This window comes from Mesoplodon mirus (genome assembly GCF_964341445.2).
Source record: "Mesoplodon mirus genome assembly, chromosome: 3".
NCBI classification, from domain to species: Eukaryota; Metazoa; Chordata; class Mammalia; order Artiodactyla; family Ziphiidae; genus Mesoplodon; species Mesoplodon mirus.
The window spans coordinates 71,765,353-71,780,816 of record NC_138978.1 but is presented as its reverse complement, the minus strand read 5'-3'; the positions used below and the strand labels follow the sequence as shown (position 1 = coordinate 71,780,816).

General features: G+C 41.0%; 1 protein-coding gene across 1 annotated transcript in view; it reads right to left on the bottom strand.

Annotated features, from left to right (window-relative positions):
* GIPC2 (GIPC PDZ domain containing family member 2) overlaps positions 1-15,464 on the bottom strand; it is an 86,621-nt gene that overhangs the window by 15,267 nt on the left and 55,890 nt on the right. Inside the window, exons 4-5 of the mRNA XM_082615680.1 lie at positions 11,508-11,614; positions 5,578-5,659 (exon numbers count right to left, since the gene is read on the bottom strand). Of these exons, the coding sequence (XP_082471806.1) occupies positions 5,578-5,659; positions 11,508-11,614 (189 nt within the window). The remainder of the gene's footprint in view (positions 1-5,577; positions 5,660-11,507; positions 11,615-15,464) is intronic.

The window sequence follows — 15,464 nt, the reverse complement described above, 5'->3', positions numbered from 1 at the left end:
TTTGCACACAGGCTTCTTGGTGGCTGCAGCAGCAGCCTTAGTGTTTCATGCCTGTCTCTGGGGTCCATGCTGATAGCTGTGGCTCACGCCCGTCTCTGGAGCTCATTTAGACAGTGCTCTACCTTCTCTGGGCAGACAGGAAAGGAATCCCCTTCTCCTTGCACACCCTGAAACAATGGTCTCTTGCCTTTAAGGCAGGTCCAGACTTTTTCCCAGAGTCCCTTCCCGCTAGCTATGGCACACTAGCCCCCTTAAGGCTGTGTTCACACAGCCAACCCCAGTCCTCTCCCTGGGATCTGACCTCCAGAGCCCGAGCCTCAGCTCCCAGACTCCACCCGCCCCAGTGTGTAAGCAGACAAGCCTCTCAGGCTGGTGAGTGTTGGTCAGCACTGATCCTCTGTGCAGGAATCTCTCTGCTTTGCCCTCCTCACCCCTGTTGCTGTGCTCTCCTCCGTGGCTCCAAATCTTCCCCACCACCACCCGCCCACCACCCCCCACCCCCGTCTCCACCAGTGAAGGGTCTTCCTAGTGTGTGGAAACTTTTCCTCCTTCACAGCTCCCTCCCAGAGTTGCAGGTCCCATCCCTATTCTTTTGCCTCTGTTTTTTCCTTTTCTTTTGCCCTACCCAGGTACGTGGGGAGTTTCTTGCCTTTTGGAAAGTCTGAAGTCTTCTGCCAGCATTCAGTAAGTGTTCTGTAGGAGTTGTTCCACATGTAGATGTATTTTTGATGTATTTTGGGGGAGGAAGGTGATCTCCAAGTGTTACTCCTCTGCCATCTTGAAGGTCCCCCCCCCTTGGATCTCTTTATAAATTAGAAATCCTAAAATTCTGAAGTTGCTGGGATGATCTCCAAACTCTTAAGTTGGTATCATCAGAAAATAGTGTAGTTCCATATACAATTTACACAATGGCCTTAAATATTCATGAAGAAACTTATATGACACAACTTTCCTTTAAGTTAGGTCAACCCCATCTAGAGTCTTACAGGACTTAAAATCTTCCAGAAACCAGTTTCCCCCATGGGTAACATTCCAAGGCAAGCCACGTTGGCTGGCATTCGGTTGGTTGTGAAATAGCTCACAACTTTACAACCAAATGAAAGACTATCCCATTCAGGGTTACTTCTACATAAACCCATTTGAATTGTTTTCCATTTTCAAATGGTAAATACATCCCAATCCTTTTTTGAGGATAGTGTTTTGGGTTTTAGTCATTTTACTGCCATATTACTTTTTAAGTTTTCTGAAAAAACATATTAACTTGAAAATAACGTGATATCAATGTAATTTGCATTAAGACAACATTTCTGAAAGCTAAGAAATGCTTGGAATACAAACAAGTAAATATATTCATTTGTCTGTTGAATCAGTGTCATATTTGTGAGTCATATTTCATGCTAATCAGATCTGAATAATGAGAGAAATTCCTAATTCAACAATGGTTCACATTCTCAAAATAATTACTTTCCTTAAACTTTACCTCCCTAGGTGACTAATCACATTGCTAATCATGTATAATAATAATGATTTTTATGCCATTGGAGGAATTTGATTAATTAACTTTATAAAGGGATTACTAGTTAATTTACAAGGAATTTGTGAGGAATGTTTAGTGCTCTGAATTTGTCAGAGTGAAAGAAAATTGATCTTTAAAGAACTTTCTTGGGCTTCCCTGGTGTCACAGTGGTTAAGAATCTGCCTGCCAATGAAGGGCATACAGGTTCGAGACCTGGTCCAGGAAGACCCCACATGCTGCGAAGCAACTAAGCCCATGTGCCACAACTACTGAGCCTGCGCTCTAGAGCCCACGAGCCACAACTACTGAAGCCCACGTGCCACAACTACTGAAGCCTGCACACCTAGAGCCTGTGCCCTGCAACGAGAGAAGCCACCACAATGACAAGCCTGTGCACCGCAACGAAGAGTAGCCCCCTGCTCGCCACAGCTAGAAAAAGCCCACAAGCAGCACGAAGACCCAATGCAGCCAAAAAATTAATTAAATAAATAAATCTATAAAAAAAGAACTTTCTTAATTCATTTATAATTACTTGTACCATTGCCCAACACTCTTCCCTGTATATTTGTATATTTTAATAACAAAAGATTTATTATTAAATATGATTTATTTAATTATGCCCGATTTATACTTAAGTAGCTATAAGACCTATGCCCAAAATTAAGTTCTAAAGTTGAGCACTGCTTTAAGTTCTCACCTTTGAAAAGTATGATTCTCCTAAAGCTCAAGATCCAGCAACTGATACCCTAGTTCCTGAATCTTATAATATTTATACAGTATACAATTTTAAAACTTCTCAATTGAATAGAGATATTTCATATTACTCTCCTAACAAATACTACCTGAGTTTAAGAGCACCACCATCTCTAAATCCCTTTTACTCTCATTTGCAAGTTCATTTGCATAACTGTCACAGGCCCACATCATTTATGCAAATCTCTTTATTTTTCCAAATACAAACAGATTGGGAGAAACATTTTAAAACACTTGGTTTCTATAGGATCATCTCAGCTTTAACTTCGTGTCGTGTGTAGCAAGGATCTATTATATGCAAATTTTATATTTCTCTTAAAGGAGCTAGAAAAGAGTATCACTTTTTTCAATTACAGACATCATCTGCACAGCCAACATAAAAATTTTATTTTTAAAGTTCAGATAGGCTAGAAAAAAATAAGAATAAACTCTGTAAGGAAAAAGGAAAATGAGTAGAAGTAGAAAAGGAAGAATGAGTTTTAAATACTTCTAGCTAATGTAAAGTAAAATACTTTCCCTGGTAGCAAGTAAACAAAATAGTCCCAGTCTTTGACTTTAAAAAATTTACTAAGTACCTGATACAAATTCACCCATGCCCACACACACAGATTCATGCAGGCACACACCCCACCACTAGCATGCTCATTCACTCTTTCCCCACCCAGCATCCACCTGCCCTTCTTAAGGGAACATTTATCATCTTGCTTCTACACTGGAGGGACCAGGCCCTTCACAATCTCAGCCTTTGTATTTCAGAGTCACTCTCTGTTGCATAGGTAGAGCATTTGACCCAGACCTAACCACCTCCCTGACCTCTGTGACTAGTTCACTTGAGACAATCAGAGACGATCCTGAGCATTTTGTTTGAATGATTTGGAAAAGGCCCTCCCTCTCTCCCACTGTGCTTGCCACCAAGAAGATGTAGAGGGTGGAGCCATGGCTGTCATTTGGGGTCTATGAGGGAGGGCCTGAAGCTACCAGGGGATAACATGGGGATCTGAAATGAAGCCAGAATTGAGAGAAGAGAAACCACATCCTTATGACAGCATGAGAACTCCAGTTCTAACCATTTCTGAAGCCAAGATCTACCTCTGGAATTTTCAGCTAGAAGAACCAGAACATTTCCCTGGCTTAACATTCCCTTAAGCCAGTTGGAATTAGATTTGTTGAGTTTTGTTTTGTTTCATTTGTTATTTGCAATTGATAGAGTCTTAACTGAGAGATCAAGATACTGACATCCTAATGATGACATAAGAAATACACAGAGGGCTTCCCTGGTGGCGCAGCGGTTAAGAATCTGCCTGCTAATGCAGGGGACATGTGTTTGAGCACTGGTCTGGGAAGATCCCACATGCTGTGGAGCAACTAAGCCCATGTGCCACAACTACTGAGCCTGTGCTCTAGAGCCCGTGAGCCACAACTACTGAAGCCCACACACCTAGAGCCCATGCTCCGCACAAGAGAAGCCACCGCAATGAGACACCTGCACAAAGCAACGAAGAGTAGCCCTGCTCACTGCAACTAGAGAAAGCCCGCATGCAGCAACGAAGACCCATTGCAGCCAAAAATAAAATAAATAAAATTTTTAAAAAATAAAATAAAGAAATACACAGAAATTCAACTGCTCAAATGCCCTTGTTCATCACATGCCAAGTGTGTCTGCTTTCTTCATATTTGATTCATTGTTCACAAGGTTTCAGTAATCTTATTAAATGGGGCACAACTTTAATATTGTAATAAATACACAATTTGTCCATTAAATCTGATGTATTAAATACTTTTCATATGTATCATTTACAAAATTTTTCATATATATCTTAATATATGTATATATTATGAAATCATCACCACAGTAAGTCAACATCTATCATCAATATATTTTTAAATCCATAAAACTGCTTATGTAGGAAATATTATTTATAGGTTAAAAACTGAAGTTTAAAACAGCCTATACAACTCAATACCAAAAAAACAAACAACCCAATCAAAAAATGGGCAGAAAACCTAAATAGGCATTTCTCCAAAGAAGACATACAGATGGTCAACAGGCACATGAAGAGATGCTCAACATGACTAATTATTAGAGAAATGCAAATCAAAATTACAATGAGTTATCACCTCACATCGGTCATAATGGCCATGATTAAAAAGTCTACAAATAATAGGGGACTTCCCTGGCAGTCCAGTGGTTAAGACTCTGTGCCCCCAATGCAAGGGGCATGGTTTCAATCCCTGGTCAGGGAACTAAGATTCCGCATGCTGCACAGCACAGCCAAAAAACAAGTCTACAAATAACAAGTGCTGGAGAGGGTGTGGAGAAAAAGGAACCCTCCTACATTGTAGGTGGGAATGTAAATTGGTGCAGCCACTTGGAAAACAGTATGGAGGTTCCTTAAAAAACTAAATATAGAGCTATCATATGATCCTGCAATCCCATTACTGGGCATATACTGGAAAAGATGAAAACTCTAATTCAAAAAGATACATGCACACCAATGTTTATAGCAGCACTATTTACAATAGCCAAGACATGGAAGCAATGTAAGTGTCCATTGGCAGATGAATGGATAAAGAAGATGTGATAGATATAGATATATTACTACTCAGCCATAAAAAAAGAATGAAATATTGCCATTTGCAACAACATGGGTGGAAGTAAGATAAAGAAAAATATGATATCACTTATATGTAGAATCTAAAAAATAATACAAATGAACTAATTTACAAAACAGAAACAGACTCACAGACATAGAAAACAAACTTACAGTTACCAAAGGGAAAAAGGGAGGGAGGGATAAATTAGGAGTTTGGGATTAATAGATACACACTACTATACATAAAATAGATAAACAACAAGGATCTACTATATAGCACAGGGAACTATATTCAATATCTTTTAATAACCTATAATGGAAAAGAATCTGAAAATATATATATACATATATATATATATATATATAACTGAATCACTTTGCTGTACACTTGAAACTAACACAGTATTGTAAATCAACTATACTTCAATTTTTTTAAATAGATAAAATGAACATTTTCCTGTAAAAAAAAAAAAAAAAAAAAAAACCCTGAAGTTTAGGAAAGTTGACTTGGCTTTGAGGCCTCACAACTAATAAGGGGTAAAGGCCAGGTGTTCTTTTCATTTTTATTTATCTTTATTTTCATTATGCTTTTCATCACTACACAGATACTGTTTATCTTGAAAAATATGTGACAATAAATGCAAGCAAGACACAAATAAGCATTAAGTTCCATCAAATTAAGACATAAGACTTTTTTGAATAGTGTAATCTTACCTAAATCGATATCTCGAATTCCCATGTACAATTCAAGAAGATCATCAACCTTTCCAATCGCCTCTGCTTTGGTTTCAGAGGGCTTTATCAAAGAAAAGAGAAATAAAATCATATTTTTATGTATAATCTCTTGAATGTCGAGGCATACATAGGGAGAAACCTGATGTGGAGCCAGTTCTTGGTTGTGTACTTCAGCTAACTTGAATGGAAATATATCTAGAATGTGCACTGCAACTCAATACAAATCAATATAGTAAATATTTTTGGTGTTTGTGTTAAGTATTATAGATTCAAAGAAGAAAAGCCAGAACAGTCTCCAAGCAGCTAGCAGTCTAGAAGGGAGACAGATGTGAAAATTAATAGCTATTTAACAATAATAAGGACAATTTCTAAAGGATGTCAAAGGCAAAGAGGCATCACAGGAGAAGTAAATTTAAATCTCTAAGTGTCCAGGAAGACTTCAGAAAGGTGACTTAAGAAGTGTGTTTTCAAAATGAACTGGCGTCAGATAAGCAGAAGCAGACACTGAAAGTAGAAGGCAATATATACACAAAGTCTATGTGAGGTTGCAGAGTCTTATAAAAGCGTACAGTGGGTTAAAGGACTGCAAGAAGTCCCATGTGATGGGAATCATAGCGCCAGACATGACTAGATCTTAAGGAGTCCTGTATGCCTTGAACAGGGCTTTGGTCTTCATGCAGGCCACATGCATTAACAGCTCACCCCAAGAGTAAAACACTCTGAACACATATCCCTAATATCTATTTTTTATTAATTTTATTGGACAGAAGTCCCCCCTTATCTGTGGTCTTGCTTTCCTCAGTTTCAGTTACCTCAGTCAATTGAGGTCCAAAAATATTATATGGAAAATTCCAGAAATAAACAGTTCACAAGTTTTACATTGTGTGCCATTCTGAGTAGTATGATAAAATCTCACACCACCTGCTCCATCCCAGAATCCCCAACCACAGACATCACCTGCTCCTGAGATCCAACCTTCATCATCATCACGGCTAGATGATCCAGGATCTCCCAAGCAGATGATCCTCCTTCTGACTTAGAGTCAGAAGGTCAGTGGTAGCCTAACACTATGTCACAATGCCTACATCATTTACCTCACTCCATCCCATCACACTGGCATTTTATCATCTCACATCATCACAAGAAGGGCGAATACAGTAAAATAAGACATTTGGAGAGATCACGTTCACACAACTTTTATTATAGTATATTTTATAATAGTTCTATTTTACTATTAGTTATTATCATCTTTTACTGTGCCCAATTTATAAGTTAAACTTTATCATAGGTATGTATGTATAGGAAAAAACATAGTATATATAAGCTTCAGTACTATCCACAGTTTCAGACATCCACTGGGGGTTTTGGAACGTGTCCACTGTGGATAAGAGGGGACTACTGTATGCAATTTTTATCAATTACACACATGTGTTACCACATTAATGTATTGAGTATGTTATAAAAATAGAAATTTTATAAGGAGATGATAAAATAATATTTTTAAATAATTGTTGTTTTATGTATTAATGGTACCAAAATATTTTTGTTCTTCCTAAAAGTTTCTATGAAAAACATGATTGGATATATTTTATTATTCTTTTAAAATCTTGGTTTAATATTTGGTGAAGTCTGGTTCTGTTTAGTTTATTTCAATACTTGGTTTTAAATGGCTTCATAGCTGAAATAAAATTGCCCAAATACGTTAAATACTCAACTATGGGTACAAATGTTGAATTCAAGATTACACTGCAAAAATTTCATAACACTTTAAATACTGTCATAAATAAAGGTTGCTTTGTATTCTCAAAACTTATTGAAAATACGCATTTTAGGGAATTCCCTGGCGGTCCAGCAGTTAAGACTTTGCCTTCCAGTGCAGAGGGTGAGGGTTCAATCCCTGGTCGATGAGCTAAGACCCCACATGCCTCGCAGCCAAAAAACCAAAACGTAAAACAGAAGCAATATTGTAACAAATTCAATAAAGACTTTAAAAATGGTCCACATCAAAAAAAAAATCTTCAGGGGTGGGATAGGGAGGGTGGGAGGGAGACGCAAGAGGGAGGAGATATGGCGATATATGTATATGTATAGCTGCTTTACTTTGTTATAAAGCAGAAAGTAACCCACCATTGTAAAGCAATTATACTCTAATAATGATGTTAAAAAAATCTTTTAAAAAATATGCATTTTATTGCAAATAAAATTTTTTTCCTTGAGGATATTATTACAACTTTCTTGTACTTTTATTTATATTAACTAAACGTTTAAAACAATGAGACAAGAGACGTGATATATCACTCTTGCCTTCTTTACAATGTATTTTGAATGGTCTGTGTGAAGTGACAGGCTATGCAAAGTAACTTAAGTGTTTACCTTTGCATCTAACCAGTCATATTGTAAGTAATTGTAACAAGTATCAGTACTTCTCATAAAAAAATGGCCACCAAGATCTTACTATTCTAAATAGCTCTTGATCTCATCACTCCCTCTTCCATTCACATTCTGATTGCCTGTGTTCAGTCCTGACGTTTTTTAATTGAGATATAATTGACAAATAACATTATCTTAGTTTCAGGTATACAACATAAAGATTTGATACGTGTATATACTGTAAAATCATCACCACAATAAGTCTAGTTAACATCCATAACCACACATAGTTATTTTTTTTCCTTGTGATGAGAACTTTTAAGATCTAGTCTCTTAGCAACTTTCAAATATATAATACAGTATTATAAACTATAGTCACCATGCTGTGCAGTCTATCCTCAGGACTTGTTTATAAGTGGAAGTTTGTACCTTGACCCTCTTCACCCATTTCACCCACCCACCCCCAACCTGCTGCCTTTGGTAACAACCAATCTGCTCCATTTCTGTATGAGGTGGGTTTTTTGTTTTTTTGTTTTTTTTGGTGGGGGGGTGAGAGGAGTATATAGCTGAGGTCATCCAATATTTGTCTTTCTCTGTCTGACTTATTTCACTTAGCTTAATACCCTCAAGGTCCATCTATGTTGTTACAAATGGCAGGATTTTCTTCTTTTTTATGGCTGAATAATACTCCCCTCATTTTTCCTTATTTGCAGAAGTCTCCTAATTGGTCTCCCTGCCTAAAATCTTCATGCTCGGGGCTTACCCTGGTGGCACAGTGGTTAAGAATCCGCCTGCCAATGCAGGGGACACAGGTTCAAGCCCTGGTCCGGGAAGATCTCACATGTTGCACAGCAACTAAGCCCTTGCGCCACAAGTACTGAGCCTGAGCCCTAGAGCCCGCGAGACACAACTACTGAGCCCACATGCCACAACTACTGAAGCCCATGCACCTAGAGCCTGTGCTGCACAGCAAGAGAAGCCACCGCAGTGAGAAGCCTGTGCACCACAATGAAAAGTAGCCCCTGCTCGCCGCAACCAGAGAAAGCCCGTGCACAGCAATGAAGACCCAATGAAGCCAAAAATAAAATAAAAATTTTTTAAAAAAAAGAAAAATCTTCACACTCTCAAATCCACCCTGCTCAATATCCCATCCCCCAGAACCAAGGGGTTTTTCTAAAACACAAAACTGATTTGCTGTTCCCCTTGCAATTTTTAAGTAGCCCCCCCCCTCCATTATCCACAGGCCCCTCACGCCCTGACCCAGGCCTCTACCTCCAGCCTCATCACCCCCCACCAGGTACTTGCAGCACACTCCAGTCCCGTGGACATTTCCATTTCATGCCTAGAACACTCTTCTCCCCATCTTTGACCAACTCAACCATTTCTGGAGGGAACTCTCCCTGATTTCCCTTTCCCAATCCCTGACTGCAGCTGATTAGCCAGACCCTCCTTTATGATATTAACCTTGCCCTTCTGATTTGTAATAGCTTCTTTTCCTGCCTCTCTCCTTTTAAAGGAAAAACAACATCTTTATCCATCTTTGTATCACCAGCACCTGGACTGTACCTGTCTCAACAAACACATAGTGAATAAATTGTGAGGTATGCAGGTGGAGTATAGTTCAGTTTTCAGAAATTGTGCTAGATTATGAGGGGCTGATTTGTTTCAAATCTGTAAGTCCTTTGGTGTTTGAAATTAAATGGTAGGTCATTTGTATCAAATTTAATATTAGCACCAAACTAGTTTTTTTCCCCTTTTATTATGAGCTATTTTAATTGCCCTATTTAATGAAGCAGGCTATGCAAATAGGAAGGGAGTTTTAGATGTTTGTCTTGGAATGAATCTTTCCCACCTCCTCAGGCAGATATGCAGTTATTCTTTTTCATTCCAGCACCTTCTATATAGCAGCTGCTCATAAATAAACAGATATGTATTACCCATTTTAACTGTTAGGAGAGGGCGCTCCTCCTGAAGTGACATGGAGTTTTTCCTGCCGACCCCAATTCCTTTGCAAGCAGTTTGAAGGTCTGTCCTTTCCTCCTCCACTTTAAAGCACAGTTGGCATCCCCTAGCTCCTTCCCACTGTCCTCCCATCCTCCTACAGATTCCTTTCTTCCACTGAGGTTTGTTCATTTGTCCAATAAACATTTACTGGACTTCAGCAATATGCATGGCAGTGTGCTGGGCATTGGAAAAGTAAAGACTCAGAACAACCAGATGTCACTGCCCTGGGTTTTTTCACAAATCTTGTCATATCTCACTTTCAAAATGCTTTCAGCTCTCGCAGGCCTCTCCGTTGTCACTTGCCTCCAGATCAATCTTTTCATTCACCCAGGACCATGGCACTCGACTCGGAGTCTTCCTCTGGATTCCCCAAAACAGACAACATCCTGGGTGACTCAAACATTCAAGAGGACAACCTTGGCCTCGTGGTTTCTTGAGGGTCTGCTCCGACAAACCACACCCATGACTGACCGTGACATCGTCCCCCAAAAGCTCTGGATCCTATGAAAACAGCCTCCTAACCATTCATCTGTCTCACTCTTTTGCTCTTCAAACAGCTGGGAGCCCTAGGACAGTATGCGCACACAGACATGCCTTCCCCCGCACCCAGTCCCCCGCGCCAAGGAGCTCCGGAGCCTCAGAGGTCTGCCTGACCTCCCCAAAGGAGGGCTTCATCACCGCTGTCTTCCTGCTGTGAGCGGACCTGCCACTTGTCACTTTGGATCCTTACCACTGCCACCCTCTTCTTCCACCCTCCTTCCCTCCATGTGTCTCTTCTCCTCTTGTTTTTCACTCAAATACTGACCTTTACATAGACACAGTCAATCAGCAAAACCCTTCCTCCAGTCAAGCATAAGTGAATCACTCACTAATTCATTAAATTCAAAGATCTGAGCTCCTCTGAAGTGTCAGGTACTGTTCTAGGTGCTGGGGATACAGCTGTGAACAGGACATGTGAGAACAAGACAAGGGACTGAAAGGAGACAAGGATATGAGTCCCACTGTGTTCAGCGCCTTAAAAAAAATGAAGGGCAAGGAAGATTGGTCAGGGGGCAGGGTGGTGGGAACTGCTATCATACCAGCTGCTCATAGGTTAAACAGGGTGGGAGATGTGGGCAGAAACTCAAGGCGGCAAGGGAGTGAGCAGTGCCCGTAAATGGGCAGCGCATCCAGCTAGAGGTAACAGCTCATACAAAGGTCCTGAGGTGGGGATGTATCTGGAGTGCTTGTGGACAGAGAGGAGACTCAAGGAGCTGAAGGAGAGGGAGCCAGGAGGAGAGGGGTGGAAATGAGAGCAGAGGAGAGACACAGAGTCAGATCGTGTTGGACACTCTGAGGACTTTAGCTTTTACTCAGAGTGATGTAGGAAGCCACTGGAGGGTGTTGAACAGATTGTTCCATCTCATTTGAGTTTCTAAAGGATACCTCTGGCTGCTGAGTGAGCAGAGGGAAAGAGGGCCTTTATTTCCAGCTCTGACAAACACGAATGTCCATCCATTTCCAAGACATATAGGGATTAAATGAACATAACATACCACTTCTTCCACAGTGGCAGGACCTTTTGATCTCAGGCGAAGTGTCTCCCTTCCAGTACCAATCTTTCCTGTTGATGACTTTCCAGCTTTTGACCTGGGCTCCATGTCTATAAACATACAATGGATGGGGAAACGTACATATATTAAGAATTCCAACCAGTTGCTATAAAAGCTAATGAGTTTCCATCACAAATTTTTGGACAGTTATTGAAGAGATTTGATAAAAGCTGTGCCTTCTGATAAAATTTCCCAAACAAAATTAATTCACCTGTCATCCATTATTCTCATATGAGAGTCTCTATGAGGTCTGCCTACAACAAGAAAAGGGAATACATGAAATGTGCTGATCGGAAAGACTGGAAGTTATAAGGAATAAAAAATAAAACAGTTGGTTTTATTGTAAGAGTAAAGAGGTATATGTGGCAGGAAAGCAGAGGTAGGTGTGTAGCTGGACTTCATTAAGGTCGTAAAGAAGGGAAGGAGTCATGTCTTGATAGAAGACAGAGATGGGGGCACTTTTATTGGAGGACCTACCTTCTGCCTGATGCTTTCAATACAAAATCCCATTTAATTCTTGGGCCAACCTAAGAGGCAAGTTAGAGCCATCATTTTACAGAAAAGGAAACTGAACTCAGTAAGGATCAGAGGTGGTATTCAAATCCAGGCCTTGTGACCCCAAAGTCTCCACAACACTTCACCACCACACCTCTTGGAAGCACAAGGGATAAATTCAGAGGTAACGGACCTCAAGAGGCTGGGAACAGGTTTCAAGGAAGGAGTCCCCCTCGCAAGGCAGACGAGAACAGAGAGCAAGAGTCCACGAGAAGCCGCTCCCCTTCCCTACGCTGGTTTTCTACGTGTGTGTTTTGGTTTGGTTTTGGTTTTCCAGCATACCAAGAGTCACCCCCACTCCCAGACAGTAACATAAATGAGTGGAAGGGTAGGGTGGGAACCGAGGATAACTCCCAGGACATACCCTATCCAGGCCACTCCAGTAACTGACTGCTCTGTGAGAAGGTAGGCCCTGCACAGCCAGATCTTCTATTGGCTTGCAAAGAAGATGAACACTCAGTTTTGTGCCAACCTCCTGATTTTTAACTTTTGGCAACTAAATCAAACTTTTAAAAACGACATAATGTGCTCCGCAACAAGAGAAGCCACCACAATGAGAAGACTGCGTGCCGCAACGAAGAGTAGCCCCTGCTCACCGCAACTAGAGAAAGCCTGGGCACAGCGAGGATGACCAAACACAGCCAAAAATAAATTAATAATAAAATAAAAATAAAAACAACGTCATGGCAAAAATAAAAAATTTGTGGATCAGATTCTAATCATAGGCCACCAATTTATAACTTCTGCAGGTAGCCCGAGTCCTCTTGACTGAGGACTCTGGCAGCAGTTTGGGGCAAGGATGGAGGCGGGGGTGAGGAGACGCAGCACCAAGCCTGGGAGATAACTGAGCTCCAATGCAGAGTCACAGGGCAGGCCGCAGCGTACAAGCAGGTAGTGAGGTCCATACAAAGCTCTCAAAACATGGACGTCAAGTGGCCTGCGCAAACACATCCTTCCTTAGAATCTAGGATAATTCCCATCTTCAGCAAGTCCTGTTTCACTATTGGGGATCTATTCCAAGGTGACTAAGGATTTTACATGTTAATTTTAACCTGCATTTGAGGACAGAGCCATCAAAACATAAAACACATAAGTCTTCCTCTGAGAGTGAAATTATTCAAAATAATCACACAATCTAAACTAATCATGCTTAGTTCCCCTAAGCCAAAACCTCTAATTGGTGGCTGACAGTGCTCATGCTGACCACGTTGACCAGAGAGATGCTCAGGAGACCAGAGCTGTGTCAGCAAGTCTGCAGCATTTTCCTTGCCAGTCACACTGTGTCCCGTCCGAGGGAAGAACAGATTAACAGGAGATGCTCACTCAGCACAGGGGCTCCAAAAGAATGCCCAACGAAAAAGATGAGGTCAGTCTGTCACCATCACTGTCCAGGATTCTATACTAGCCAGTCTGGAGTCATGTACAGACCTACAGTGGTCAAGACAGCCTCACCTTAATGATGCTAACCTCCAAGATAAACAACCTTACACCCACACTCCCCCATCACAACCTCTACCCACCGCGATTTCACCAAGCAACCTGCTCTGTATAATTTGTCTTCCCATATAAATTTCCTACAGGGTGGCAAATGAAGCACTCAGCTAACACATGTGTTTGGTTTACAACTACATATACATTTCTAACTGTAAAGTAATATACTGGTATTCTGACTTAACAACAAGTCTTTTGTAAGTTTGGTAAGCAAGATATAACCTTGGAAAACTGCACAAGTTCTGGATACACTGAAGAAATTAAAGGTTCCTGGGATGTACAAAGCTAAGGACCCAGACTCTGGAACGTGGGAAATTCATGGAGGAATCGTCATCCAGGCTTGAGAAGTCAGCCAGCCGCCCTAGATGATGTCTCTGCTTACCTGGCTCTTACCTGCAACACCAGTAGCTAAAAGGGAAAATGAAATGTAGAACAGAAGTTTTTTTACTTGGCTTTTTTAAAATTTTTTAATTCATTTATATTTTTAATTCGTTAATTAATTTATTTTTGGCTGCGTTGGGTCTTCGTTGCTGCACACGGGCTTTCTCTAGTTGCGGTGTGCGTGCTTCTCATCGTGGTGGCTTCTCTTGTTGTGGAGCAAGGGCTCTAGGCATGTGGGCTTCAGTAGTTGTGGCGTGTGGGCTCTAGAGCGCAGGCTGAGTAGTTGTGGCGCATGGGCTTAGTTGCCCCATGGCATCTCCCTGGATCAGTGCTCGAACCCGTGTCCCCTGCATTGGCAGGCGGATTCTTAACCACTGCGCCACCAGGGAAGCCCCTCGGCTTTATTTTTTTAAGCAGTTTTAAGTTCATAACAAATTGAGAAGACAGAGCTCTCCCATACACCTCTTGCCTCCACATATGCAAAACCTCCCCCATGATCAATACCCCTCACCACAGGGCTACATTCGTTATAATCAATGAACCTACATGGACACATCATATCACCTAAAGTTCATAGTTATGTTAGGGTTCACTCCTGGTGTTGTACATTCTGTGGGTTTGGAAGAATGAATAATGACATGTAACCACTATCAGAGTATCATTCAGAGTAGTTTCATTGTCCTAAAAATCCTCTGTGCTCTGCTTGTGCACCCCAGATTTTTTTTTTAAACCATTACATGTTTGTCATCTTCTCCTCGAAAGTGTTATCTCAAAACTAACCACTTGATGGCACCAAAACAAAAGTTAAAATTTCACTTCTGGCTTAGACCAGCCTCCAGAAAGGCAGTTCTTGTGGCTAAAGAAATAGAAGCCATGTTTCCCCACAATCCTGACTCAGGGAAGTAAATCAACCGGTTTACACATGAATATAGGCAGGATGACCCTGTTCAGCCTCAGGGGGAAAAAATGTTTTGCTTTTTTAATGTTTGCAAAGGTTGCTCGTCTGGCCTACTTTTATTGTGCTGGCCGGTCTAAGCTTGTCGAACCAACCAGGCCAAGCCCTAGATCAGTCACTTCACTTCTCATGAACAGGTTTGCATGAGGCCTCTCTTGGGGGTGAATGATGAGAGGGATGCAGTTCACACAGGAGACGCTGGTAATCGGCCTGCAGCTCGAAGGATTCACTAGACTCAGGGCTCCCCTCCTGTGTCACTTAGGGCACAGGACACTCACAGCTCAGGGGTACACAGCTGCTCCCACAACTGAGTGGGATGTCACCAAGAAGCAGTCGCCTTAGTTCCAAACCCTTCTGTGGCAACTGTATCTGTTACTCTAATTACATAATTGAATTTAAAACTACGTGAGCTGATGAAATAAGTGTGAAACACGGAGTTATTACTGGTAGGAAAACTAGGTTAACTGCTTTGGAAAGACTCCATAAGGGCGAGTTGCAAAAAAAAAAAAAAAAAAAAA